General features: G+C 41.0%; 2 protein-coding genes across 4 annotated transcripts in view; both read right to left on the bottom strand.

The window, feature by feature from the left end:
* The window catches only part of poln (polymerase (DNA directed) nu), a 49682-nt gene extending 31696 nt beyond the window's left edge, over nt 1-17986 (bottom strand). The window contains exons 1-14 of the mRNA XM_073474633.1: nt 17443-17986; nt 15607-15710; nt 12869-13213; nt 12585-12754; nt 12219-12331; nt 11696-11832; nt 11456-11524; nt 11303-11363; nt 11062-11126; nt 7663-7746; nt 6952-7047; nt 6481-6537; nt 6222-6278; nt 4442-4507 (exon numbers count right to left, since the gene is read on the bottom strand). Coding sequence (XP_073330734.1) covers nt 4442-4507; nt 6222-6278; nt 6481-6537; nt 6952-7047; nt 7663-7746; nt 11062-11126; nt 11303-11363; nt 11456-11524; nt 11696-11832; nt 12219-12331; nt 12585-12754; nt 12869-13213; nt 15607-15710; nt 17443-17986 — 1968 coding nt within the window. The remainder of the gene's footprint in view (nt 1-4441; nt 4508-6221; nt 6279-6480; nt 6538-6951; nt 7048-7662; nt 7747-11061; nt 11127-11302; nt 11364-11455; nt 11525-11695; nt 11833-12218; nt 12332-12584; nt 12755-12868; nt 13214-15606; nt 15711-17442) is intronic.
* Nucleotides 17987-20370: 2384 nt separating this feature from the next.
* On the bottom strand, nt 20371-26181 carry haus3 (HAUS augmin-like complex, subunit 3). 3 transcript variants are annotated; one of them, XM_073475675.1, is made up of 6 exons: nt 26093-26181; nt 23441-24476; nt 23099-23308; nt 22697-22929; nt 22294-22528; nt 20371-20941 (listed from the first exon to the last, which is right to left on the bottom strand). In XM_073475675.1, the coding sequence occupies exons 2-6, from the start codon at nt 24431-24433 to the stop codon at nt 20714-20716; spliced, it is 1899 nt and encodes a 632-aa protein (XP_073331776.1). In that variant the 5' UTR covers nt 24434-24476; nt 26093-26181; the 3' UTR covers nt 20371-20713. The 3 variants fall into 3 exon arrangements, with proteins under 3 accessions (XP_073331776.1, XP_073331774.1, XP_073331775.1); XM_073475673.1 differs by having other exon boundaries at nt 22243-22528; XM_073475674.1 differs by lacking the exon at nt 26093-26181 and having other exon boundaries at nt 22243-22528; nt 23441-25310.
* Between the last annotated feature and the right edge of the window lie 102 nt (nt 26182-26283).

Below are 26283 nucleotides of genomic sequence, written 5' to 3' on the forward strand. Positions count from 1 at the left end.
ACTGAATGCAGATCAGTTGTTAAACCAACATTAATACTGCCTGACTAGCCCAGAAGGGAACTCAGTTGGCAGTTTGGGAACAGACACAACAGCCCAATCATAAGACAAACACAAAATTTTACAGCAATAATGGAATAAAGTAGTGTTCTTCTACTATATATTGCCATTTCAAATATCTTCCTACACCACATCAGAAACATTAATTCTGTCTGCAGTTAAAAAAAACAAATTAAATCATGAAAAGAGAGTTAAAAGTGCACTATTTACATGTAAAATCCATCAGTTGAATCATGGAGATTTTTAATCTTGTCAGGGAGGAAGTACACACATAAAAACAGTAAAATTGCGACAAAACGTCACAGGGGGAGTCAAACCCACACCACAAAACAAACAAATGGTTTGACATGAACCCAAAAATGATTGCAGAATGTCAGGTTTTCATCTGTTTTCCGTGGCTCTGCATTTTGAACACATTTTGTAAAGGACTCAGGCGAAAGCTGAACAGAGAGAGAGAGCAAACAGATGATACAGGACACAGTACTGCATCAAGGACCTGACAACCAGAATGTTGTTTCAGCTCGTTGGTGCTTAAAACAGAGAGAGGAGAGGAAATTCAATCTTATTTTTCCTCTTTCATTTCACTGCTACTATTAAGGGCCATGTGAGGGAAAGAGAGAAAGAACAGAGAAATAAAGCATCATGCGCAAAAGGGGAGAATAAGGAGGTGGAGATTAAAATTGAGAAATAAAAAGAGTTAAAAGGAGGAGAGTGAAAAGATAGACTGGGACTAAGAGGAGAATGAAAAAACAGACCCTGTAGATGTAGAAGTGGGAGCTAGGGATGGGAGACTGCGCATATTTTGGCTTTCAGCAGATAAAAACAGATGAGGCAGAGCAGAAAAGCCCCACTTCGCCTCTGCAGCAAGACTCTTGCAGCGCTTTTAACTCAGCAGCAGTTTATGGCCGTCCTGCTTTAATTCAGGCCCCCCTTTGTTACTGCAGTCTGGCTTCACCTCAGCTGAACTTGCAACAGATGAAAGCTTAAATCCCTTTGCAACACTCCTCATTTGAATATGTGTGTGTATATGAACTGGTGGTGAGTGGCACCATCCTCAACCCACAAACTATAAACGGCAGCTTTTTTTCCCTTTTCTCTTCAAAGCAGCGGGACGTGACATATTAGTGGGTCTTCAATTAACTACCGGCACATTCCACTCCACATTATGATGAGAATAATTATGAGTCAACTTCATTTATATGCTTGAATAATAAAAAAGAGAAAGCACTAGAGGGAGTTGACTCTTCTTCTCCCTCCTGGCTCTATAACAGTGAAATGATCTTCTCGTTCCAATCAGTCAAGCAGCAGAGTTTCTCTCCACGCTCTGTCACAGCCTAGACTGAACATTTTTAAGAAATATGTCTCACACATCTTCGTCTGTGGATCACTTTCTTCATTGTTTCAAAGGCTTTTCTTTAACCACGCTCTACAGGATTAGGATTACTGGTTGGATCCCTTACTGAAACAAAAAAAAATTGAAATATAAATGACAATGCTATCATTTTACATATTCTAGTTGCACTGGTTTGATGCTACAAAAAATACTTTTGACGGATATCTTAAAGGTTGAATCTAACTTATTTTCATTATTGAAAATCATCCAGGTCATTGACTGTATACAAAGAAGAACAGCGCACCCCCACTTCCCCCCACTGTACAAAAATGAAGCCAAAATATCCTGTCTTGCACTGGTGACGTTGTAGGAGTTATTGGGAAGTGGAAGTGTGGTATCGAGTTCCCGCCCATATTCAACTTGTTTATTGTTGTTTCTCATTCATTAGTAAAAGCTATGTTGAAGGTGAAACTATGACCTAATAGAAACAGATTGATTTTGAAGTTAAGGTGAAAAGCTGGTGTAGTGCAGAGGGCATCAAGCAGTGATGTCATTCCACCTTTTACCACAGACAAAATATATCACACCAAATCACTTATTATATTCAAGTAATTAGTTTACTCACTTATTCGGCAACTCAAACTTTAATAAGAGGTTTGTTTGGGCATTTTTAGCCTTTAAGAACGTTGGACGTTGCAGTAAGCCCCCATAACAAATCATTAAATCAAAGTTATTACAAATTAAACAATCAGTGTGGAGCTGAATCAGCTAATTTTCCCAATGAGCTTAATGTTATTTATTACTTGCAATAAAAACAAAGGACAATTATAGCACAAGCCAATATAAGAGCCTCAAAGACCAAACTGGTAGACACACACCAATACAGCTACACACAAACAACCAGATTAATGTGATGCTCAACCAAATCCCAGCACTGCTTGAAAACAGAGGGGACAGAGCTGTGTTAAACCGCAGCTGCCCAGCAGTCACATTCATCATTCAGTAGCAGAACGATCAATTCAATGTGTAGCAGATCGCTAAGTGAGATTAGAAAAGTTCAATGTCTCCACAGCTGTATGTGTGAGTGTGTTAGAGCAGTACTCAGTGACAGAACCACTGGACCCTGACAGCTGGGCAGTGTCGAAATGAGCTATCGACCGTCTGTCCGATACTGACGAGAGGAGGCAGGGAGAAAGAGAGAAAGAGAGAGAGGGTAGATAAGGAAGCTGACAAGTAGAAAAGAGACAAAGCATTTGTTTGTGGTGGTCTGTTTTTTTATTTGAACTTATGTGTATATTTTTCAGTAAGTTGTGACTGTATTTTCTGTTTTTTATGCAAACAAATTCAAATTAAATTCAAATGTAAAACACCTAACCCATAATGCCCCTGCCACCAAACAGTCTCAATATTGGTTAAAGGACTGTGTTTTTTTCTGACAGTCTAGATCTTGTTTTTCAAGATTCTACTGTAGAAACTGAGAATGCTTACATTCATAAATATAAGAAAATACTTGCATCATACAGATAATATTGTTGGGAGTTATCATCACAGCCTAGACTGGCTATGCCTGTGTTTTACTTCAGGGATGAAATTCAACAGATGGATTTTATACAGAGAAACACACAAGTGCATGAGAGCGTACTCCAGGGGCATTTCTCTAATACATCTCTGAAAATCACACACACACCCTAACTCACAGTATTTCAACACTCAGGCTGAAACTAATGATTATTTCCATTATAGATTAATCTGCTGATAGTTTCACAATATTACGTCAAAAAATTGTGATCTGCACAGTTTTTCCAAAAACCCAAAGTGTTGTCTTCAGATTGTTTCTTTTGTCAAATCAACAGTCCAAAACCCCAAAATGATTCATTTCTTGTCATAAATAACAAATTAAAGAAGCAAATTCTCACATTTTAGAAGTTGTAACCAGCAAATGTTTAACATATAATGATTAATCAATTATCAAAATACCGTAGTTGGCAATTTGAGTTAGATTTTGGCAACCAATCGATCAACTGACTTATCATTACAGCTCTATCTAACACTGAACTGGTTCTCACATTTCTCTCCCTCTCTCACTCCAACCCTAACCTTTAAAGCAAAATCGCAACCTTCAAAAAGTCCTTCCAAGTAACAAAGACCAGCCAAAATATCCTCACAAGAAATGCAGAAATGTCTCAATAGGATGTTATCAATTTGAGACTGGTCCTCGCAAAGATAGCAAGCATCTTAGCAACACACACATATCATGCTTCTGTTTCTCCCCCCCCTGGACATCTCAAATAAATCCCAACTTGTTGTTACATAACACTCCCAAATCTCCACATCTATATTTGTGAGAAAGAACCTCTTCTTGTGTTTGTGTGTGTGTTTTGTAATTACTATGCAGTACGCATTTTCAAAGAGTCTCTAAGGTGGGAGAGATGTGAGGAGAGAAAGAAAGAAAGCAAAAGAAAGATATATAGGTGGACAAAGAAGCAGAGATTATAAAGGAAGAGAGTGGAGAAAAGAGAAGAAAGCGTTGATATCGAGAATTTTGAAGGTTATATAAAGGACCTGCTGTTTCATTCAGAGTGCACAAAACCCAGACAGCTTGTTTCTGTTTTGTTATGATCTTACACACCAGCAGGCAGAAAATGGATGTGTGGTTACCACAACACGGTGCTGAATCCAACAGATTGTAAGTCTTGTTTACTTATTCTTTTATTCGACTCTCTGCCTGAGGAAAAATTAGTTGAACAGGCTCATTACATGCCTTAACTTGCCTAATTCCAACTGATAAATACACTCATGTCCTCCTGTTTCCATTATAGTAATTAAACATGGCCGGCTGAGTAATGTCAGAAGGCACAGGTTCATGAACCGAGGCCAGCAGCACAGCAAACAGCACCCACAGGTTCAGCCTACTGTTCAGCACCATGGAGAGTTCCAGTAACTGAAAACTCCAGCTCGAGCCACTTAACAACCATAATGACTAGTTTCAAGAGCAGAGAAATAAAGACAAAGAAGTGAAGACAAAGAGGGAGGCAGGCAGGTCATACTTACTGGGTGCTTGGCTGAGATTCTCCCTGTCACCACACTTGTCTGGTACCATGTAGAGGAAATGTGGTTCTGATGTGTTGTTGAGAAAGACAGATATAAAAAGAGAGGCAGACATGAATAAATCAGAGGGAAACTGGCAAAGCCAACATGTTATGACATCAACATTTAGATGACATCAGCTTACATCTTGTAATATACATGTTTCAGTGAGTTGGCTATATGATCAGTTATGTTTCCATATAGCTAATTCCTTCCCAATTCAGCTTGAAAACAACAGCTGCGATCTTCATCTCTCTGAATCTGCTTTTGGACCGAAATGCAACAACAGTGCCATACGACAGCTGTCTGTGGGCTGTAGTGCCAGTTGAGTTGGTGCAATAAGCCGAACATGCAACAGTGCAATTAAGCACAGAGCTGTTGTTAAATTGTGCAACCCCAACATCTGGTTAAAGGCGAGCTTATTAACCTGACAAATGAGGATAGCACAGCCGTCAGAGGCTGATGATGAACTGTCTTTAATGAAAAGATTTCTTGAGATGAGTTGAGTTGTAAACGTCCAATTATGCTTTTTAATGACACAACCTGGCGCGCTGTCTGGCCAACACAATACCTGGCAATAGCACACTCAAATTACGTATCAGTTTGTTGCATGTTGCTACACGTAAAGCTGCAAAATAAGATAAATAATATGATGTTTAGCGCTGCAACTAACAATTATTTTCATTGTCGATTAATATGTTGATTACTTTCTCAGTTAATCGATTAGTTATTTGGTCTTTAAAATATCAGAAAATGGTGAGAAAATATCAGCCAGTGTTTCCTAAAGCCAAAGATGACATTCTCAAATGTCTTGCTACCCAAAGATACTGTCATAGAGGAGGAAAGAAGCCAGAAAATATTCACATTTAAGAAGCTGGAATCAGAGAATTTAGCTTTTTGCTCAAAAAATTACTTAAACAGATTTATCAAAATATACAGTACTATATGAAAATACTGCTGCATGTTTCATATTAGGGTTATGAGTAAAAAAAAAAAATCATATTTGTTTTTGTCAACAGCACCGTCCTCTAGCTGGGATTGTTGCCCGCACTGCCCAACAGACCACCAAATGAATCACCAGCATCAGAAGCCAAGCAGCTCTAGAGACAGCCAGACAGACCCATTTGCAGAGTTGAGTAAGCACAGATTGACAAACACAAGCTGCTGCTCCCATACAGAGGCGAACAAAGGCAGTGTGGAGGGACAGGCAGACACAGAAGTGTACCTTTTCTCTGCCAGTTCAGTACAGCAGTGGCTGTAAACAGGATCAAGACATTAAAGAGACAAACTCAGATGAGGTGTTTTACTGTTATGTTACTAGAGCAAAAGCATCAAGGCCTGTAGGGTTAGAGCAGCCACACCTTTAGAGGCTGAACAAGTCTGAATAGCGTACGGCATTACCCTGTTGTTCTCAACTATAGTACCGAACACAGCAGTATAATGATAGAGATATTCACACCAGCAGCATGAAGAGGTACACGATGGGTTTGTGGGCTAACGCTGAACCAAACCGTGAGTAAAGAAAAACAAAAGCTGTGGGATCATTTTGAGTCATTGTACCCTGCAGCCTCTCAACAATTGGTTTCACCAATTGGTTCAGTTGTTCCAGCCTCGAGGAGAAAAGTCTAGAAAAATCTATTTCTCAGAATGAGCAACAAACACAGTTGTGAAAGATCTTGTCTGTTAGACATCCTTTTAGGTGAATGTGTGAATAAGTTTACATTTGAACCAGCTGCGTGCTCACCTTGTTCATCATGCATGAGAGGATCCCATCAACAAAAGTCGATTTGATTTTGTGAACCTGGGGGTTACAACACAGAGTTGTTGCTGGTAAACCAATGGTCACACTTTGGTATGCTCTACTATTGCAAACTGTATCCATTGACTTTATTTACGCCCTCAAAAGGCAGAACTGCACATTGTTTATAAAATACACTGGCTTTAATAAGGGCATGAAACCCTTTGCTGACAATAATGGCACATGAATTAAAGGCACGACTGACCTGTCTGTACTCTAGTATGATCTTTGGCAGAGGGTGCAGGTCCTGAAGCTGCAACAGCTGCAAAAAAACAAGACAGAGGAGAGAAAGGATGAGAAGAAGTTGTTCATTAAAGAGCTCAATGACAAAATTAAGCAAACATCCAACAAAAATCAATTTGGTAACATCTAGCTATTGATTTGTATGTATGTACTGTACTTGGCGAAGGTTTATCAAATACTGAAATGCAATAATGTGCCAGGAAATGGATTGAGTGTGTTTGTGTGTGCCTCTGGATTCATCAGTACAAACACTGAAACTTCAAATAAGACTGAGCTGGTTTTCTTAGATTAAAAGAGATTAGAGGATGAAATTGACGTATCTGTGTGTGTGTGTGTGTGTGTGTGTGTGTGTGTGTGTGTGTGTGTGTGTGTGTGTGTGTGTGTGTGTGTGTTAGTGTGTGTGCATGCGTGTTTGTGACTGTGCATGCCGTACTGCAGCTTCTGATGTTGACTGCTGTTGTTTGTTGATGGTCTTTGGGAGTTTCTTGTTCTCGCAGCGCTCGTGGAGGCACAGCTTCTCAAACAGAACCTTGAAAACATTATAACGGCACAACATCCATAAGTCCATAGCAGTGAATACACACAATCATAATACAGAAAGAGGGAAGCATCATACATATTGTAAACATCAGAAATTTCACACATTTTCTTTTAAAGAAACTTTTTTGCAGTATTGCCAGTATTGGGATTCTGTTGGTGCCTGTCCACATGTAATGTAAGATTACAATGTCCTGGGGGTAGGAGACATTCCAGTCAAATATTATCTGTGTTTTCTGAACTTCATAACAATTCACAGAGACCACTGATGCTGTGAATCACAAACCCAAAGCATTGGTATCTGAAGACTTGTGACTTAGACTAAACAATTACCTATTTTTTAATACAGAGTCCCTCAATCTTTACGACAATTCATTACATCATTCTGGGATTAAGAAAGATGAATCCAAATGCGCCAGTATTCATTGGACTTTGTTCCTGAAGGTTTTTCCTATAATCACTCTGGGATTTTTCATAATTTGTCATAATTAGAGAGGTATAGAACACACAGGATTAAAGATGAAGTTGCCGCACATGCAAACATACATAAGCAAACAGAATTACCTGCAGATATACAACACACAGATTTACACATAAATGTACACACTGTTCGTAGCTGAGTGTTGCTGGTGACCAGGAATATTTGTCCAGCTGCTCGATGGGCCTCCTGCTCCAACTGCTTCATCTTAGTCTGACAGAGAGAAAGAGAGGAGAGGGAAATATTATAGAATTGCAAATGCTTTTCAAGGATTGTTTTATCCAACTTACCAGTATTTACTCACTATTTCAGACAGCAAACTTCCTTCATTTACAAGCATTGAAGGACTGGGAAGCTATCATAAATATATTTGTTGGTGTGAGTATCTACTCTAATAAAAGTCAGTGTACATGTGTAGATTTGTGGTATAAAAACAATATGAAGAAATTGCTTCTTTACAAAAATATAGATGGAAGATTACCATGTTTTCTATGTTTGAACTTTTCACATTTTTGTTACAAGGATTGCATAATGATTTACCGTCAATTAGTCAGTCAATCACTCAGTGGATGTACAGCCAATTAAAATGTTGGAAGACAGCAGTGTATTTATGCAATGTATGACAGAACACCTAATATGTACATCTTGGTGACTGCTATCTTACCAAAAACTTTTGAAGATATGTAAATTGTCAGTCACAATAACCAGACCTGGTTACACACAATGCCCCGAAAGCAGGAGGTTATTCGTGGAGAGAACTGTTAATATGTGTAATACTTGTCTGGTTTCTCCTCCCTTTCAATGGCCAATGGCAAAGCTCTGTTAATCTGCCTTATGCACACCTCGGTCACATAGTGAGAGCATTAGGATCACAGAGGAACGAATGACAAACTGCATTGGCTAAAACTTTCACACACTCACAAACACAACACACAAATTATGAAAAAACAAACCCATATGTATATGCAACAACCTACAAACACACACATATGTTCACTCGCATATTCTAAATTCTTTACACTCAGAGTCAGACACAGTTTAATGAACTTTCTCTCTAAGGATGGTCGACGCAGGCAGCATGATGAACTCAGAGAGAGAGAGAGAAAATGGTAGAGAGGGGAAAGTGTGGTCAAAAGAAACGGAGAGTAAAAAGAGAGACTACGATGGAAAATAAAAAGGAAAGAGACCGGAACAAAGAGGCACTTGGGATGGAAAAAAAAGGGGGAAGAAAAAGAGACTGATAGAAGGGAGTGAAACATAGAGGCACTTGACAAAAACGTATGAGGATGAAAGAGGAAGGCCGAGAGGCTGAGTCCCAGTGAGACAGAGATGAAGAGGAGTAAATGAGGGGAAGATAATAAGTATTCCTGCTCGTACAATATACAGCCTAAACATTAACAAGCGACAACCACACACAACAGCAGCTCATTACAAGTCTCACTGCGTAGCAAAAACATCTAAACAACTTGACAGGAAGAGAAGAGAAACAGACACAAGAATGGAAAAAACAAAAGGGAGGGGGAGGTGGGTTGATGAGACAGGACGCAATGGAAAGGAAGAGGGTAACAGAGATGTGAATGTTGGAAAGAAATGGGGGTTAAAATGTTCAAAGAAAGTTGAAATGTGATGCACATACTTAAGTGGGTATATGGAGAAATGATGAAAGGGAGAGGAACAGGTAAGGACTGGGCAGCTTCAGGGAATGCTGTGGTTAGACCTTGATGGAAAACGACACTGGAAACAAACACACATCAGTCAGCGGAGTGAGACTGTTCAGACAGACAGAGCTTGACAGCATGATGGGCAGAGGCGGGAGAGAAGTGACAATGGCAGAAAGAGCAAGAGAGAGAGGAGATATAAAAAGAGACAGAAGAGAGGGGGAAGAGGGGGAGCTGCCAGGCACCAAAAATTCCAAAATATGTACTTTTCTCTATCTTTCTCTTAGCCCAGAGCGGGCTCCAGACTGCCTCATCAATAATGGATGCTAGCCCCTTAGTACTGAGTTTCACACACGAACACACACACACACAGAGCAGTTATGGCAAGAATCTATCACTGTCGGGAAATATTTTGGATTAATCATTACATCAAAATGTGGACTTTTCAGTTTGACTTGAAGGGTGTCTACAGGGGGATGTCTAATTGGATCTGAAGAGTGACGTGGGGGGAACACAAACAGAACGTTTGTCCTCCTGAATTTTAATAACGCTGGCTGAAAAGACAAAAGAGCATGTGAGCATGTTTGTAAGATGAGGGCTGACAGACAGGAGGGATCCTCTGTTTAGTGTTCAGACAGGTGAACTTGACAGCCTAGATAAAACCAAATCCGACACGACAGAGTGGGGACATGCGTGGCTGCACTCACGTACTACAAAAACACAAGCACACACACATATAACTCTGCAGCAGTCTGCAAAAACTTCAGTGCCTCAGTGTGTGTGTGTGTGTTGGCAGAGGCAGACAGTGATGCTCCCTCCTGCAGCACAGCCTCTTGAAGGAAAAAGACAGACTCTCCATCCTATTTATAGTAACACGGCAAGACACCAAAAGACTCTCTCCACAACAACACCCCTGCTGGCGCCTAAAAGAGTTGTAACTAAGAGTGTGTGTTCGTCTCTATGACTGCCTGCAAAATTGATTAGAAACATGTGTGTATTCCTCGGCACGTGTGCGTCCAACACATCTGTGCGTCTGTCTCTGTGAGTCTGTGATAGCTCTTAAGTGTCGTCTCCAGGATTGGTTTTTATCTGCATGTAAACAGGACAGGTCCCCGGAGGATGTCCACCCACCACATCGCTAATCCTACCCAGGAGAAGAGAAAGAGAAATTTATATTTTTCTTTCTGTCTCAGGCTCTTTTTTTCCCTCTCTGTTTCTCATATCCTCCCACTGTTTTGCTCCCATTTGTATTAATACAGAAGCTGTTGACTGCGCTGTGTTCTCGGCAGCCAGTTGAAAATGCAATCAGATTAGAGCGATGCGGTGCAAATCTGAGCTGACCCTGAACGTCATACCTTCACGCAGGCTGACCAAGACTTGTTTTCTATCTCTACAAGCTTCTATGGGAGTGTTTTCATTAAGTTTGATTGATGTAAACACATGGAAGCTGTTACATTGAACTCCAACACATTTTCATCCTCAAAACAAGGACTAATGTAAAGATCTTATTTCATACCTGCATTAGGATTCTGGTCAGTGTTTGCGATGTGTTCAGCCCGTATGATGCTGCTTAAAACAAAGCGCTGAAATGGAGGTAAATTAAATGACTTGCCTGTCTATCTTTAAATGCACTGAGCAACATTTATATTTGTCTGCTGCTCCTGCACCATTGTTGTGCTCTGGTGGGAAATTAACATCAGTCATGAGGCAAATGATGATAACTCCTGGCTGTGAGAGATAAGTTTGCTGACTCTGCCAGCAGCCATATACAAACTTTGTCCTTTAGTCAAACTGTCCTGCTCTATTTGTCATCAACACTAATATGGAAACTAGCCATAACATTCAATGTCAATACGATGATCTGTCTTACCCCCAACAGGTCTGAAGTTCTCTTAAGAGCTTCTTTGTCCACATGGATGCGATGACTCTCCATGGCTGAAACAACACAAAGTATTTAATGACCCACATAACCTGATATAGAACATCAGTGTACTACAAATAGTCTAATACAAATGTGTTTGCACTTTATTTGGATTATTCTAGGATATTTTTCATGAAGAATGCACTGCATCAGAGAGAAAAACTTGGAGAAAAAGTGGAGTGGTCTTCACCTGCCAGAACAGAGATCATGTTCAGCTCCATGTCTGAGTACAGCTCCCACAGCCCCTGGCACTACACACATAAATATTTAGGTCAGTTGATGTGTAGTGTTTCCATACTGTACGTACAGGTATATATGTGTGTGTGTGCGCACATCGACTAACCTTTAGTTTAAAACACAGCTCCATGTTAAGCCGGTAGAGTGAACAGAGACCTGAGATGACCTGAGTAACCTGAGAGAGATAGACAAACAGAGAGAAAAGGAATAGGTGGGGAGAGAAATACTCAGCTTGCTTTATAGAAGAAGATGTGGATTCAATTATTCAGTCCAGGTATCAACGAATGGGCACTTTGATGGAGACTGGGGAATTTTCCTGACTTGGATCCAAAAATTCTTAACTAACCTTCTTGGTACCCAGGGCAGGTGTTGTATGGGGTCTTTTGCAGTGTTTATTGAGAAGTTCCTGGTAGCAGGAGGAGGGATTTGCAGGATCCAGTAACCACCCTGACACTTGTGGGTCCTGGACATGACAGCCTGCCACTGGAGAGAGAAGACAGCTCTTTATGATAATGAGCAGTATTCTGTTTGCTGTACTGTATACTGATGAGATGAGCAACACATTTTTGGAGATTACAGCACATCTTGTCATTACAGAAATCCGTTTTAATCAACATAGTTCAACCTGTCTACAGCTGCTGTTGCTTGTGAAGGATGAAACTAACAACTTTCTTTAGAATTGTGGGGTTTTGTTGTAGAAGAGTGTTATTTGTGTGTTATGTTATTTGTTTTACCTTCAAAGCTTCTATTGATTTTCTCAGTCTTTTTGTTTTTAAATTAACTTTTTTTTAATTAACATAACTGAACCAACCTGGCAAAAATCTACATGTACTGTATATGTGCGTTTATGTACTGTATGTGTGCCCTGCCTTGTTTCCAGCTGAGGTCTCGTCGGTAAAACTGCAGAGCTGTACGAAGCAAATCCTTGGCTTTATAGCAAACCACCAGTTGAGATCTTGATAGCACCTGTAGCAGCATATCTCTATGGGATACACACACACACACGTACTCCCGTTTTTAAATGAATTAAGTATAAAACACTACCACACCTAGACAAGCCTTTTATTAATGGATGCAAAAGCACAAATGGATAAACTCACACTTCAAATTAACACTCATCAACTTATTCCCCCCTCACATCGCTCTCATGCAATCACACATACTCACACACACACACACACATACACACACACACACACACACACACACACACACACACACACACACACACAGACCTTGTAAAGAGCTCCTGGCTCTGGTGTGTGTGTTGCTGGGCCCATGCAGGTGTGTGCTCTAGTTTTAAGTAGACCAGACTGTCGTTCTGCCCGAGCGAGTCCTCTGGTGTTCTGCCGTCAAGATCATTCTTCATGAGCATGAGGAGGCCACACACTGCTGGAGTGAGCTTCTATATCAAGGATCAGAGAGGAAAATTAACATGAGGCAGTGGTTAATGACACAGTGTTAAAACTTTTTCAGCTTATTTCAAGCGTGTCAAAGCTCAACATTTGTGTGTGCTCACCTGGTCTGCGTCCAACTGAGTTGTTCCATCCCGGTACACCAAGGTTAGCACCAGTGCTTTGGCTTCCCCAGCTTTCTTGAGCATTACCATCTTCTCTTCTGGGTTCAGCTTCCCACAATCCCTTACTCTGGGGTCAGATGTCAGGGCTGCGGTTAGACAGCCCGCTTTGGATTGGTTCTGGAGCTCACCACCACCATTAGCCCCCTCATGGGATATCTTTGGTCCATTTGTTCCCTGGTCAGGCCCCAGTTTGGCGCGCTTGTGCTTAAGTGGTTTGCAGGTCACAGAAGATGGCGTCCATTTGGAGGCATGCATAGATTCACAGCACTTTTCCTCCACCTTTCTCTGACAAATTTGTCGAGGTTTCTTTGTGGCACATGTCTCTTTATGTACCTCTACAACTATTCCTGTTTTGTGTGATGGACTAACTTTAGCCTGTGGTTCTGGGAGTTCAGAGATGAAAGTTACTGGCCAAGCTGTCTTCACCTCATTAACTCCTTTTTCCCCTGCCTGTTTTTGGGAACAATAAGGTGGCTTCCATTTTGGAGGATGCCTGGTTAGGGAGATTTTAGGAGAAGGATGATCATCTTGGTGCTCGAGTATTTCATGCTTCCTCTTTAAGGGGAAGGAAGGGATCAGTGGGGGATGATTTAGAGAAGTAGGCAGGTCTAGGTTTTCCATTTTTTTGCTTGCTTTAATAGCAGTTGAGGCCAATTCCTGCACCGAGGAGGAGTTTTGTCCAGCAGCATAAGTGCTTGTTGGGGCCAGTGCCACGCTTGAGCTGCTCCCTCTGATGCTTCCATTAGCAGTCTACAGAGCAGAAAGGTGAATAGTGTGCCGTCAGACAGGGACAAAAGAAAGGAGAGAGCAGGAGAGGTAAGAATAGATTAAGGATTCTTGAAAACAGACTCTCGCTGTCTGTGTTACTTTTGTTGCACAGAGAATCAATACATATCAGCAAATCAGTTGAGAGAAGTCAGCTAAATGACCTTAAATTTTCTAGCTGCACATAATTAGCTTTAACACAGAGAAGAATGCACGCCTTATTGAATTACTCTCATTCATGTTCTGCATCTAGTTGCATAATACGAAATTTGTGAAGGGAGAATGAAAGCCAAGAAAGTAAACAGATGAGCAGGTGGGTGAGCAAGAAGTAAAAAGGGAAGCCAGACAGAGGAAGAAGAAAAAAGAAAGGATGTGAAGAAAGGATTGTTGCACACATTCAGCCCTCAGCGCTGTGTCCCAGACAAAAACACAGACAGTGAAGACACTGTTTGTCTGACAGGCTGTCTCATATAGTGTCACTCAGTCGCACTCGTTCATACTTATTTATTTTTCATGGAGAAAGAAGCTAGCGTGGACTGGATGACAATGAATATTTGACTCTATCCATTTAGATTTGAATGGGTGCAGTGGCAGTGAACTCATCTGACAGGATACATGTGTAGGACATACAGTATGTATGAAGTATATATGACCTGTGCTATATGTGCGTAATGTAATAGATAAAATGTAAAAGGTCAAAATAAATAATAAACATGGCTTGATTTGAATGAAAAGCAGGTATATTTCCTAAATGTTAAATATGAGAAAAATGGTATGGTCCCAGTGGAGGAGTGGAAGGATTAGGAAAAAGGTGTGGTGGTGAAAAAAAAAAAAAAAAGGTGTGAAGCAAGATGGACAGAAATTTGAGTCTGATCTCCCAAAAGTACACCCTCACCTTCCTGTAACCTTCCCAGCATCTTAAAAACATCTCCATTATTCATACCCCTAACTCCCATCTCTATTTATGCAAAAGCACTGAGTGTGTGTGCATGTGCACTTTATTCTTTGAAATCTAGGTAAGAGATGCTGGGTGTTCTGAGGATTTTCAGACCACGTGTGAGTGTATGCATGCACATGGCTGTCAGCAGAAGTCGTGGTAGGAAGGGATTCCTGTGACTCAGCTCCCTGGGGAGAGTCTTCCTCATTTCCCTGTAAACACAACCCGTTTTCCTGCTGACAAAGTCATGAACACACACACCCCCCCCGACCCCAGGGTCCTGTGCTATAGGATATAGAAAGCAGAGGCAGGCCGTGGCCCGTAGCCCAGTACTGGGTGCAGGAAGGTGTAAGAGAATGAATGATGGACTGTGTTTGCTGCTGATTGTAGCAATACAGTGAAGTCCTGCACCTCTTTCTCTCTTTTCTTCTCTCACAGCATCCTTTCCACCTCCCATCCTCCCTTTGTAGTTCTTCATCTATTCTGTTCCTTCTCCTTTTCTGCATTATGTATCGTGGACTACTTTGTCAGGACTTTTTTTATTTAACAACTCATTGGGGAGCTATCACTTGCCAGTGTGCTGCAATAACGCCAACGGCGTCCCTGTTTCACACAAGCTAGACTGATTTCTGTGTGCATCGGGGAAATAGAAGCCTAATCCTTTTGAAAGCAGCTATTTAAATTTCAGGACTTTTCCATGTGTTTTGCTGCTGTGCACTCTGTTGCCTTTGCCCACAGGGGATTATGGAGGTAGAGTGGGAGACAGACAATAACAGGGAAGGAAATAAAGACACATGAGCATGTCTGTATAAAAAGAAGAGTAAACAACTCTCAGCAAATCAGGTAAACTTTTTCCACAAATAAAGTTCCTAAGCAAAATTAATTTTGTGGGTTAAAGGACAAAATTATAAAACTTCTAAAATAGTCTCAAGTATAGCTGCCATTTAATACAGTATTTGTAATCTTACAGACTTACACTGTCATGGTGCTGCTGGATACAGGGAGTTCTGAACCCTGACCTCTTTGTCCCGCACTCCTGGCCCAATGTTGGCATGGAACCACTTTCTCTAGCTGAGTCCTCTAGAGGGGAGGAGGTAAGAGCCTTTTTATCAGGTCATCACTTTCACACGCATCCTCAATCAATGATCTCACTCTGTTACGTAAGCATGTGTTTGAGTAAGCATGTACAAACGTGTGTGAGATGTCAGCAGCGTGTGGCAGGACAAGGTCAGCTCTAGATTTCCGACCTAAGATCAAACTGGCATTCTGTTACAACACAACTTGCGACTTGTTTGAGCGTGTGTTTTTTGTAGACGTGTACGTGAGTTGACTCAGCATTGTCTCAGCAGCTGAGACTCAAGCTCCCTTTCCTGCGGCTGTAATGTGAGCAGGCACACAACATCCCTCGTCAGTGCTGAGTTGCCTCAGCACTGCTCTGTCATCGCCCCACCACTGCGATGAAAGAAAGATGGCTGAAAGACACCACTTGAAATACTTTAGCACCCTCTAGTTTAACTTCAGTATATTGCTTTAAGTCAGAATTGTACACATTTGACTTTACGTTTAAGCTTTATAGACTTCTGTGCTGTAGGAGCATGTTTTCTGGTTCCATACTCCTCATTAATTTAACATCCCCAGTACTCTGACTTTGACAATGAGTTAGATTTTAGTAATTCTTTGAGTTTCTGTTTAATTAGATAGCTTTTATACTGCTTCAGTTGTTTAAAGAGATCCATTGTCTTAGTGAATTCTGAGTGTGGTTAGCTGACTTGATAAAGAATTGATAATGCTGTATATTTAGAGGGAATTTACTCCTGCAGTTGGTTAAAGCACATACATAAAAAGGTATTCTAACACTCTCTAGTGGTAAATGCTGCAAACTACATATTTTTGATAGCATAATCACAGTGAGATTGCGAGAACAAAAAATGTACATTATCTGTAGTCACCACCAAATTAAAAGTTGAGATTCATGATGACCTAATCTTTAGTAGTACAATAACGATTTTTTATATATTTTCTGTATATTTTTTTTTAAAAGCTAAAAATAATTTCACACATAAGCTGAAGCTGTATCTGTTGCTTTGAGTTCAGGCAAATACAAACAACTATGACATGTACAGGTATAAAATTGTCACATTGATCCTTGAAAATCAAAATATTAATACTGACATTCAGTGGTTGAAGTGACTAATTGCATCTGCTCAAATTACTCTAATCAAGTTATTTTTTGGGTACTTTTATGAGCATTTTTTCAAATCTGAAATTTAACTTAAATAAAATAAGTGAATTAATAAAAACCCTGACAACGACAAAAAAAATGCATTAAAAATCAACGGTTAAAAAGTAACTAATACTCGTAGTAATGTTTGAAAAGAATACTTTGTACTTTTACTTAAGTGTTATTTCAATACCAGTAGTTTTACTGTAATTGAGTAATATTTCAATAATATAACTGTACTCGCACTCATGTACAGATTTTCAGTACTCCTTCCACCACTGCTGAGATTAAGAAACTGGCTTTTGAATATATTGCTTCGCAAAAATGGAACAATCCATAGACACGTGCAAAATTACACGGGCTGGTCCTTTACGTCCAATTAAGGACGGAGCAGTGTGAATGTATGAGTTATCTGTTTGTGGCTTGTTATATTATTTATGTATTATCTGTTGTTGCACATATGTTGTATGTGTTTTTATTCAGGGCATTATTATTCTTTGAAAAAGAGAACTTGCTCTGAAAAGCCCTTACCTGTTTAAATAAAGAGGATGTGACACATTATTCTTAAAATGAGGCCTATCATGCACTTACCTGTAGATGTACACTCATCAGGTGGCATCTCTGACTCATCTCTGTCTGTCCCACTCTCTCCTGACTCAGTTGCTCTTCCATGTAACTCGCTGGTTTCTCGATCATCTGCCTCACACTGTTTCTGTCTGAGTTGGAGGTCAGAACAAAGGTGTGGTTCTGTCTCAATCTTATCTTCAGTGCTTGTTTCCGTGTCTGCCTCTGCTTCCACTTCCAATCCGACCTCCATCACATCTACTCTGTCTTCTGCAGTGCTCCCCAGGTTATCAGAGGTGTTGTCACCTCGGACTAATTTGGTCTCAGGCTGCATAAATGAGCTTTCTGTGTGGTGCTTCATGTCCCGAGTGTTTTCAGCTTGGCAGTGGCTCACCTTGTGGTCTCTTGAGATCTTTTTTGGACTGACGGTATGAAATCCCACTGATATCTCTGTACTCTCGCTGCCAGGAGGATGTTCATCTTCAGGTTTATTACGTCTGTACTCAAAGTCATTCTCTTCTGTCTCCTCAAGCTTTTCTCCTTTAGTATCATAGTCTAAGATTTTGTCCATGACACTTGTAGATAACAAGTTCAAAATCTGCTTTAAACCAGTGTTTTTGGTTTCCAAGAGTTGAATTCCTCCCATTTCATTGGCTGATCCTTTCTTATTTAGCTGGGTTGCATCCCACGTAACTCCATTTATTCCATCCTGAATTTCATGGTCTGTGTTCAAAAGCTGTCTGGAGCTTGCCTCAGTCACATTCTCTGAAACCACAACTATATTTCTCACCGGCTTGTTTGAAAGTGCATCACAGCAGGTATCCTGACTTGTTACAGAGCCACTGTAAAGTCTATGTATCCCTCCAGTTCTACTTGTTTCAAACTGCAGTTGCTGATATAGTTTGTCTCTATCTTCTCCTGCACAAGCGGCCTCTCCAGTGGGGTCAGAGAGAGGAATTTTCCACATTGTTTGACTGTCTGAACCTTCAGTGTCTTCAAGTTCATTTCTACGGATGTGCCAAATGTCTGTAACTTTCTTTTCTTTCTGTTCGCCTGATGTGCTGTTATCTGTCTCTTTACTTATTTTAAGGCAGAATGAAACTGGGTGACAAGCAAAAGAAGGCTCCTCTTCATCAGTACTAGGGGGCTCTGCAGTGGGGAACAATACCTCAAGAACCTCATTGTCTGGAGAGAGCGTGTGGATGAAAGACGGCCTGATTTCCTCAGCGGAGCTATGAGGGTGAAGAGACAGACTGTGTTAATTTTATAACATGTACATGCTAAACTTGACACTGTTTCCTTTGTGTTAAAGCTATAAAAGCAACAAAATGTTCTCTAACTCCTGAGAATTTCTGAATACATGAAATGCTCTCCAACATGTTATACATAAATTAACACACTTAACTATAACCATAAAATATTTTCCCCATTCTCCCTGCTACTTACTCCATCCATGGTGTAGATTGATGTTCAAAAAGTCTCTCTGGTGTTTGGGGGTACAGGGTGAATCTGTCTCTATGGGAGACTGATGCTGCTGTCTGAGTCACCTCATGCTGAGTGAGAGGCAGAGACTGACTAGACTGGTAAGCAGGGGGTTCAGAGTACTTTCTGTGGGAATTAATCTGTGAACACTGATAATAGGCTTCATTCTGAGGCGCCTGCCTTTGGAGTGAGGGATCCCAGCAGGAGGAGGCTGGGGACGACAGGCAGCAGTCTGGTGTCTGCGAGGACTGATAGCAGGCCGAGGTCTGAGAGCTCAAGTCACGGTCAGAGGTGGAAAAGGAGGACACTTGGGGCCTGGACCATGGGCTGAACCAGAAATTAGCAAAGGGATTTCTTTAACTTTTTACATTTACATTAAGGTTTAAAATATACTAATGAGTATATAAAAGAAATCATGCCTCATATTTAAACTTAGTTATAAACATCACCTATTACAGAACTGTCCAAACAATTGCATCTACTATTGGCTAAAACCCAATGTGATATCATTTTTGCCCTTGTTTATACTAATAAATTGTTTAAAACTGGTGGCGTCACTATGAAGGTCAAGATGCTTCTGCAACCATCTGTAAGTTAAGTAATGTCAATCTGACTGCAGTAAAATATTGACAAAATGGATACTCTAAACATAAGTGCATGTTTTCATATCTATTTAATCTGTCTTACCGGTGTGTATCTCTGCTCTCCTCCTGACTCATGCTCCAGCTGCTCTGAGCCAAAAGCTCCCTCTGGCTGCCATGATACCTCTCCAGTACTATGTACACAAGCAAGGAGAAAACTATAAACTCCCTGGGAACAACTAAGAAACCAAGTTAAAATATAATCATCCCAAATGTTACATGGCTACAATATTGATTTTTACTGGTTTCAACAATGCCAATAAAAAAAATAAGTAGAAAATATTAATTAAAAAAGGGATTAAATGTGTGATGAGTGGGAGGAGACCAAATGTAACAGGAAGAGACATAATACATGCCTTGACACAGCCTGTTCATCACAATTGTTATGAACATGAAGCAATTTACATGAAATCTGATTCTTTTGTTATTATATACTACAACAAGCTGAAGTATGATGTATTATGCTTTTGCTCTGACTGACTTTGCCTGCTATTGTAGTAGTTGTGGTTGCGTCTGCCCGTCTGTAGACTCTGGGCCCGCAGAACAGCCAGAATCTTCTGGGCTGCCTGGGAAAGATGTCCTGAGTACAACCTGCTGCTAGACTGCTCCATCTCCTCCCTGCCTGCTACGCTTTCTCTCTACCTGAGGATCTCTTCAACTGTCATTGGCCTAAACAGGACAAAGGGGAGAGTTGGGTCAGTTACACAGACCTGGTGTTTAAGTGGCATCTCAGGAACACTCAGATAATGTGCAGAAACCTGTTGAACAAGATCTCTAACACGAATGCTGCTAATCCTCAAGAAATAGACTTCTGTAATAAAAGAAACTCCACAAAGATAACAATATACTTTATTCATCAGATGACAACACACAAAAGGAAACAAGGACATTTTAGAACATCACAAGACACAACATGTCAAAATTTCTTCTCTAATTAGTTTATGTTGTAAAAATTGTTTAAAAACTCAAATGAATTACATGAATCTCAATCATTACATAAGCAGCAATGTTCTTATACAATAGAGACTTTATCCCAAGTTGAGTGTCATCTCAAAGATGAGTCAAAGACTACTAAAAAGATTGACCTCCATCTGTACTGATCAGATCTCTTCAAACTATACAACACAGGTTGACTCCCTTGGCACAGAAACTCCATGTTGAGGTCATCAGTGCTTTTATTGCTGCCCTCTCTTCGCAGACATTTTGCCCTCCAGATCTTCGACTATTTTCTGCAGCAGCCGTGCATCCAAGTGGAAGTAGATGTATAATTCCCTCTCCCGCCTGAGGAGGGCATTGCGCTCCAGCTGAGAGCGCTTAGCTTTGACATCCCCCATGATTTCTTGCATTACTTGCTGCAAACTCTGCAGCTGAGACTCTGCTTCCACCAGCTTCGACGTCAGCTCCTGTAGACAAAGAAGAGGGATGAGAAATGAAATAACTGGCTTAACAGGTTATGTTAAGAAAACAGATGTGAAACTACATCAAACATAAGCAGTTTCACAGATACCTAATGAACTAGAAAGTATTTTGTCAATGTACAAACAAAATGGGTCAATATGAAGTCAATTCTACAAGTCATATCATGAAGGTGAGGTAGTTGTTTTAAAAAATGGTTATGCAATTTTGATTTCTCATGCTTTTAAAAGTGTACTCATTGAGGTGTTTCAAAGTCGCACTGATGAGCTAATCCAGGGTGAACTCAGTATGAGCACAGTGTTCTTCAGTTGTACAGAAACAGATGTTAAAATGACATCATATATGCTGTGTATCAAAACAGCCAAATTCATTGTAAATTTCCAGTATGTGGAAAAAACTATGGATGCAACTGACAAATATTTTTCTTATGGATTGATCTACAAGTTAGTCTATAAAATTAACAAATAACAAATCAAACAAACAAATCCTCATATTTGAGTAGCTGGAGCTTGAAAAATGACTGAAACTAGAGCTGAATGATATTGCAATTGCCATATGAGTCACCCTTTCCGAAGGAATGGTAATTTTTGCGCTTCATTTCCACAAGGAAAACATAAATGATGAGGTGAATTTTGCTGGAGTTGTACCAAATGAACATGTTCTGTCACGTCTACAGGCTGACGCATCTTTATAGGACCACAATGCTTCATTTCTAATGGCAGGTTTTGACACATTTAACCTCAATAAACAATTACATCTTGTGCGATCTGGACTTGGCCGTATTGTGATTTTGATAATATTTCAATTTGTTGTTCAGCCCTAACTAAAATGATCATAAAAAAATGATAATGATTAATTATCAAGTAGTTCCCGATACATTTCTTTCAATTAACTTCACAATTAATCAACAAATTGTTACATTATTGTCATTGTTGATTAAAACATCATCACGTCCTACAACAGAAAATATACAGTTGTGTGTAGAAAGTTGAAAACTGTTGAGATTTTGAGTGAGAAAATGTGAATATTCTCAAGCACACAAATACAAACAAACACTGTTCCTGATACTAAGCCTTGTGTCACGTCACGCTTAAACCAGTGATTTTATACATGACATGTGTCTTGACATTGTGAAACAAGTGGAAATGTGCAAGCATATTGTGCTACCAGCTTCCCTCACCAATAGTGACGAGTGATATAAAAATCAACTGACTCACATTAAGGATTCTGTAACACTCTGTATGGTTGACCAAGTTGACAGTGCATAAAATAAAAGGAAACAACCCACCTGTGCATTGGGACAGAGCAGCTCCTGGTCAGTGATGGCCATTGGACGTACCTGCGGCCCTAAGACCAGCTGCTGGAACTCTGTGTACATTGCCCTGTGGAGAGCCTCACAGTCGCCATTAAGACGAGCAGCTGTGTAGTACTGCTCACGGCCAGCACCGGCTAGGGCATCTCGGGTCACCTGGAGGTTGCCTGCGAGGTCATGAGCAGCCTGGTCTAATGCTTCATATGTCCGAAAAGGCTCCGATCGACCGTGGGCTGAATCATGGTCAAGGATCTGGAGGAGTCTGAGGAGAGAGTTGTGTTCAAGAATTAATTATATTGAAAAGTGAGGCAGCCTGTTAAGAACATATGGCTAACCCTAATCCTAACCCTTTAAAGTCATTTTAGAAAAAGCAGTTTCAGCTCTAATACAGGTCTATGGTCTACAGTCCACACAGCTTGAGTCATCTTACCTGCTAAAGGCTGCATCCTTGCAGCTGATGATAGGGTTGTGCCTGGTGTTGATAGCCAGGTCAGGGTGCGCCAGGGACTCGAGTCTGAGGGTCGCCGCTTTATCTTCCTTGACCAGTCTGGTGTTTACTTCTGCCAGCTGCTTGAGACACGTCCTCCACCTCCTCAACTCCATCTCCTGAGCCAGGTGCACCAGGTTAAAGGACGCCTTCTGGCGGAGTAGGTAGTCACGTACCTAGAAGGGATTACACATTTTATTTTACTCTGGCTGTTGATTCTTATTTACACACCGTCTTACAATGAGAGGTAGGAGGTGGTTCCGTGTTTTTTGCAGGATACTGGCAAAAGACATGTTTAAAAAAAATAAAACACCCAGGTTGAAATGGGTGATTTCATCAACTAACCTGATCCTGTCTAGAGGTGTAGTAGTCCTGCCTGGCCAGTTGCAGAGCCAGGTCTCCCCTCACTACAGGCACATTAATCAACCTGGCTGACTCCCTTAGGGCAGCAGGTACTGGTCCATGGAGCAGAGCCTCCAGCTCAGCCTCCACCATCTGCAGCTCCTTCCTGGACACAACCTCACGGACATGCAGTGAGGAGGAGGTGGAAATGCTCTGGCAGAGTGAAGAGATACACAGGAAGGAGAGCTCAAAAGAGGAAGCCAGAAGCATGATAACTTAACAGACAATGAGAACCATGATGTTGTTGGCAAGAGACAAAAAATACGTCATACATGTCTGCTTTACCTTGGTATGAGAGGACTTCTCGGAGAGCCAGTCCAGTCCAGCCTCGACACTCTTCTCCTCTGCTGTGGCCTGCATCAGTTGGTGCTGGGTCACAATATGAGACCACTGAAGTCGGGCCATCTCTGTCCTCCTGCGCTCCAACATTCGTTCCTCCCTGTCTCTCCCTTTGTCCTCATTCTCTTTCTCCTCCCTACCTTCACAAGAACTGAGGTCAAGGACCTGAAAGCGCTCAGAGCAAGAAGTCTCAACAATGTCGGTGATGCCCTGGAAGAAATGCTTCCGAGTGAAGGCAGTCAGTGTTTTAGTGTTGAGCTCCTCCTGATGCAGGTAGGGACCCAAGGACAGCTGAGAGAGGAGGACAGGGGGGCTTTTGGAGATAGATGGGCTCTGTTTAGCTTCTGGCTGAACCAGAAGATATGAAGCAAGTTTGTTCACCTCATTTGTTAGGTTTTGTAATAGAGTGTTGGTGTCAGCATTCTCAGCTCCAATGGAAGCACTGGCATCCTTCAACTTACATGCAGCGCTCTCTAGCTCTGCAGAAAGTCGTAGGTCAACATCTGCACGGGAGGTTGCCACAACCTGCAACCTGTTGTAGCGTCGTTGCTTCAACTCTTTCTCTTTACGCAGTGCCTCGAGCTCTGCCTCCAAATCTTCTATGGCTACATCGCCCTCTGACGCAAACATAGAGGATGAAGATGAAGGCCCCAAGATGTTTGCACTGCTTCCATCTGAAGATCCAATGGTTTTAAGGACCTCGCCCAAGGCTGCTTCATCCAGAAGAGGTTTACCAGACTTCTGTAGCTCTTGAAAAGCGTGCGCCTCCTCCATGGTGAGAACATTGCTCCGGTTGAGGGTCCGACAGACAAAGCGCCAAAAGTGAAGGTTCTCCGGGGCACAGTCAAACAGCCAGTCGAACTCGGAGGGCTTCAATGATGATGCGCCAGGATAACCTAGACGGCCCAGGGCCTCCACAAACTGTCCACCGTCCAACATGGTAGCTCAGGACTTGTGCCCCCCTTGTTATTGTACTGGGTGTCTGTCACACAGCAGCACAGTGTGGATTATTGAGGATTAGGTGAAGAGATACAAAGAGAGTGAGTGTATGTATAGTAAAGCATATTCACAATCCCTTAAAAGCATAATATGTAAGAATTCTGCATTAAAATATCTAAAAAATGACTAGACCTTAGTTATATAATTTCATGAGTTGTGTACTTACATTATCCCAAATGTTTCCAAGAATGTTCAAACCCAGAAAAATCCACAAGTTTACTCAAGTTAATGGTGCGTTTCAATAGGTCGCTTGCTGCTGGTTCCGTGTTGGGAAGTCGGCGAACGCGACTACATTTAAGGTGAATAAAACCTTAAAATATTACCTCATTCCACAAGTGTGTGTCAGCCTGTTACAGCACATAAACGCCTGAAACGGGGTTCAGTTTCTCCATCTTTTGTTTGACCAGGGAAGTCCTGAGTTGATGTGCATCAATTGAATCAAGGGTAATTCAGGTATTCAAAAATCTTAGCAGCTACATAGAGCTTGATCTACATCTGCTTTTATTTGTTTATTTTTAATCTATTTATTGTCCTTTTTACTGCTCTCTGTGATGTCGTCTTCTTATCGTCTGTGAGTTTGCCTGTTTTATGGCTTTTATTCCTTTTACTTCGCCTCATATTGTCTTTTTTTGTGTTTTGACATTTTCTGTTCTGCCTTCTTGTGTTAACCCACCTCAGACTATGCTGCCTTGTGTTTGGCTTGACTGATTTGAGTGGTTATTCTGTAATATTGTCTTTCCTGCTTTTGCTTGTTTGTCAAAGCACTCTGCGCTGCATAGATCAAGTTTAATATTATTATTATATTATTATTACACTCAGTATGATTAACACAGCTCAACAGCACCAAAAAAACAAAAAACAAATGAAAAATGAAGTTGAATCAACAGTTCTAACAAGATCTGAACATTAGAACATAAATCAAGGTATTATATTCTTGCACTGCATTAGTATTAAGTTTTCCACTGAAAACTGAGTGTAAACTGTCAGGGACAGGGAGTCTCCACCTTTCATGATTACAAGCGAAGCTATTGAGCTATTGAGAAACTGCATTTCTAATTTTTAATGGGAACTAGACCAGCTAAGTGTGTAATGGACATTTGGCAAACAGATCGAGACACATTCAAACATTAGTAATGGAAATACACTCTCTCAAAATCATTGATAATACGTAACAGTATGATGCATGAATCGGGCGAGGGTGAATTCGTGGAAATACTTGCCTAACTTTTGTCTGATTTCACTGTGTTTTGATTACTTTTCATGTGAATCAGCATGACTAATATAATACGCTTACGTTATCAACAACATTAAACACTTCAGTAATCTCACAATTAATTTCTGATGGATGGATTACAAATTTAGGCTGAAAGAGGGCACGTATTCGCACGTCATCTGCTGAAGTAATCATCAGAACGCTATCCCTCTTGTGTTTAGCATGCAAAGTTAAGTTAGCTAACGCTAGCTAGTAAAAATGTAGAAAGCGTGACGTACGCTAGGCCACTAATTACTACAGCGCCTTCAGTTTTGTCTAAAAAAGTGTGTGTCGTGTGTTATCTTGTCGACAAAAGTCACATTTCAAACTGCCATTGTATAACTTACAACTCGACTCAGGAGCTCCGTCTTGTTAGCATCCCGTTCTCGCCATTTTCTCTGCCCGCGCCAACATCCGAACTGACAGCACGTCGGCACGCAGAGACAACGCGACGTCCTGCGTCATACGTCGACGAGGCCGCGTTTAGCTTCCAACCAATCAGATTTAACGCTCGAGGCCGGACTCCCGCCTTCTCTCC

This window comes from Pagrus major, chromosome 10, assembly GCF_040436345.1.
Source record: "Pagrus major chromosome 10, Pma_NU_1.0".
Taxonomy (NCBI): Eukaryota; Metazoa; Chordata; class Actinopteri; order Spariformes; family Sparidae; genus Pagrus; species Pagrus major.

What these genes read in the sequence shown, in the direction of transcription:
- haus3 (XM_073475673.1), bottom strand. Translation starts at nt 24,433, where the DNA reads ATGTTGGACGGTGGACAGTTTGTGGAGGCCCTGGGCCGTCTAGGTTAT. An exon ending in AGAAGTCCTCTCATACCAAG is followed by an intron (nt 23,309 to 23,440) that starts GTAAAGCAGACA and finishes TCACTCTGCCAG; the next exon opens with AGCATTTCCACCTCCTCCTC. An exon ending in ACACCTCTAGACAGGATCAG is followed by an intron (nt 22,930 to 23,098) that starts GTTAGTTGATGA and finishes AATCCCTTCTAG; the next exon opens with GTACGTGACTACCTACTCCG.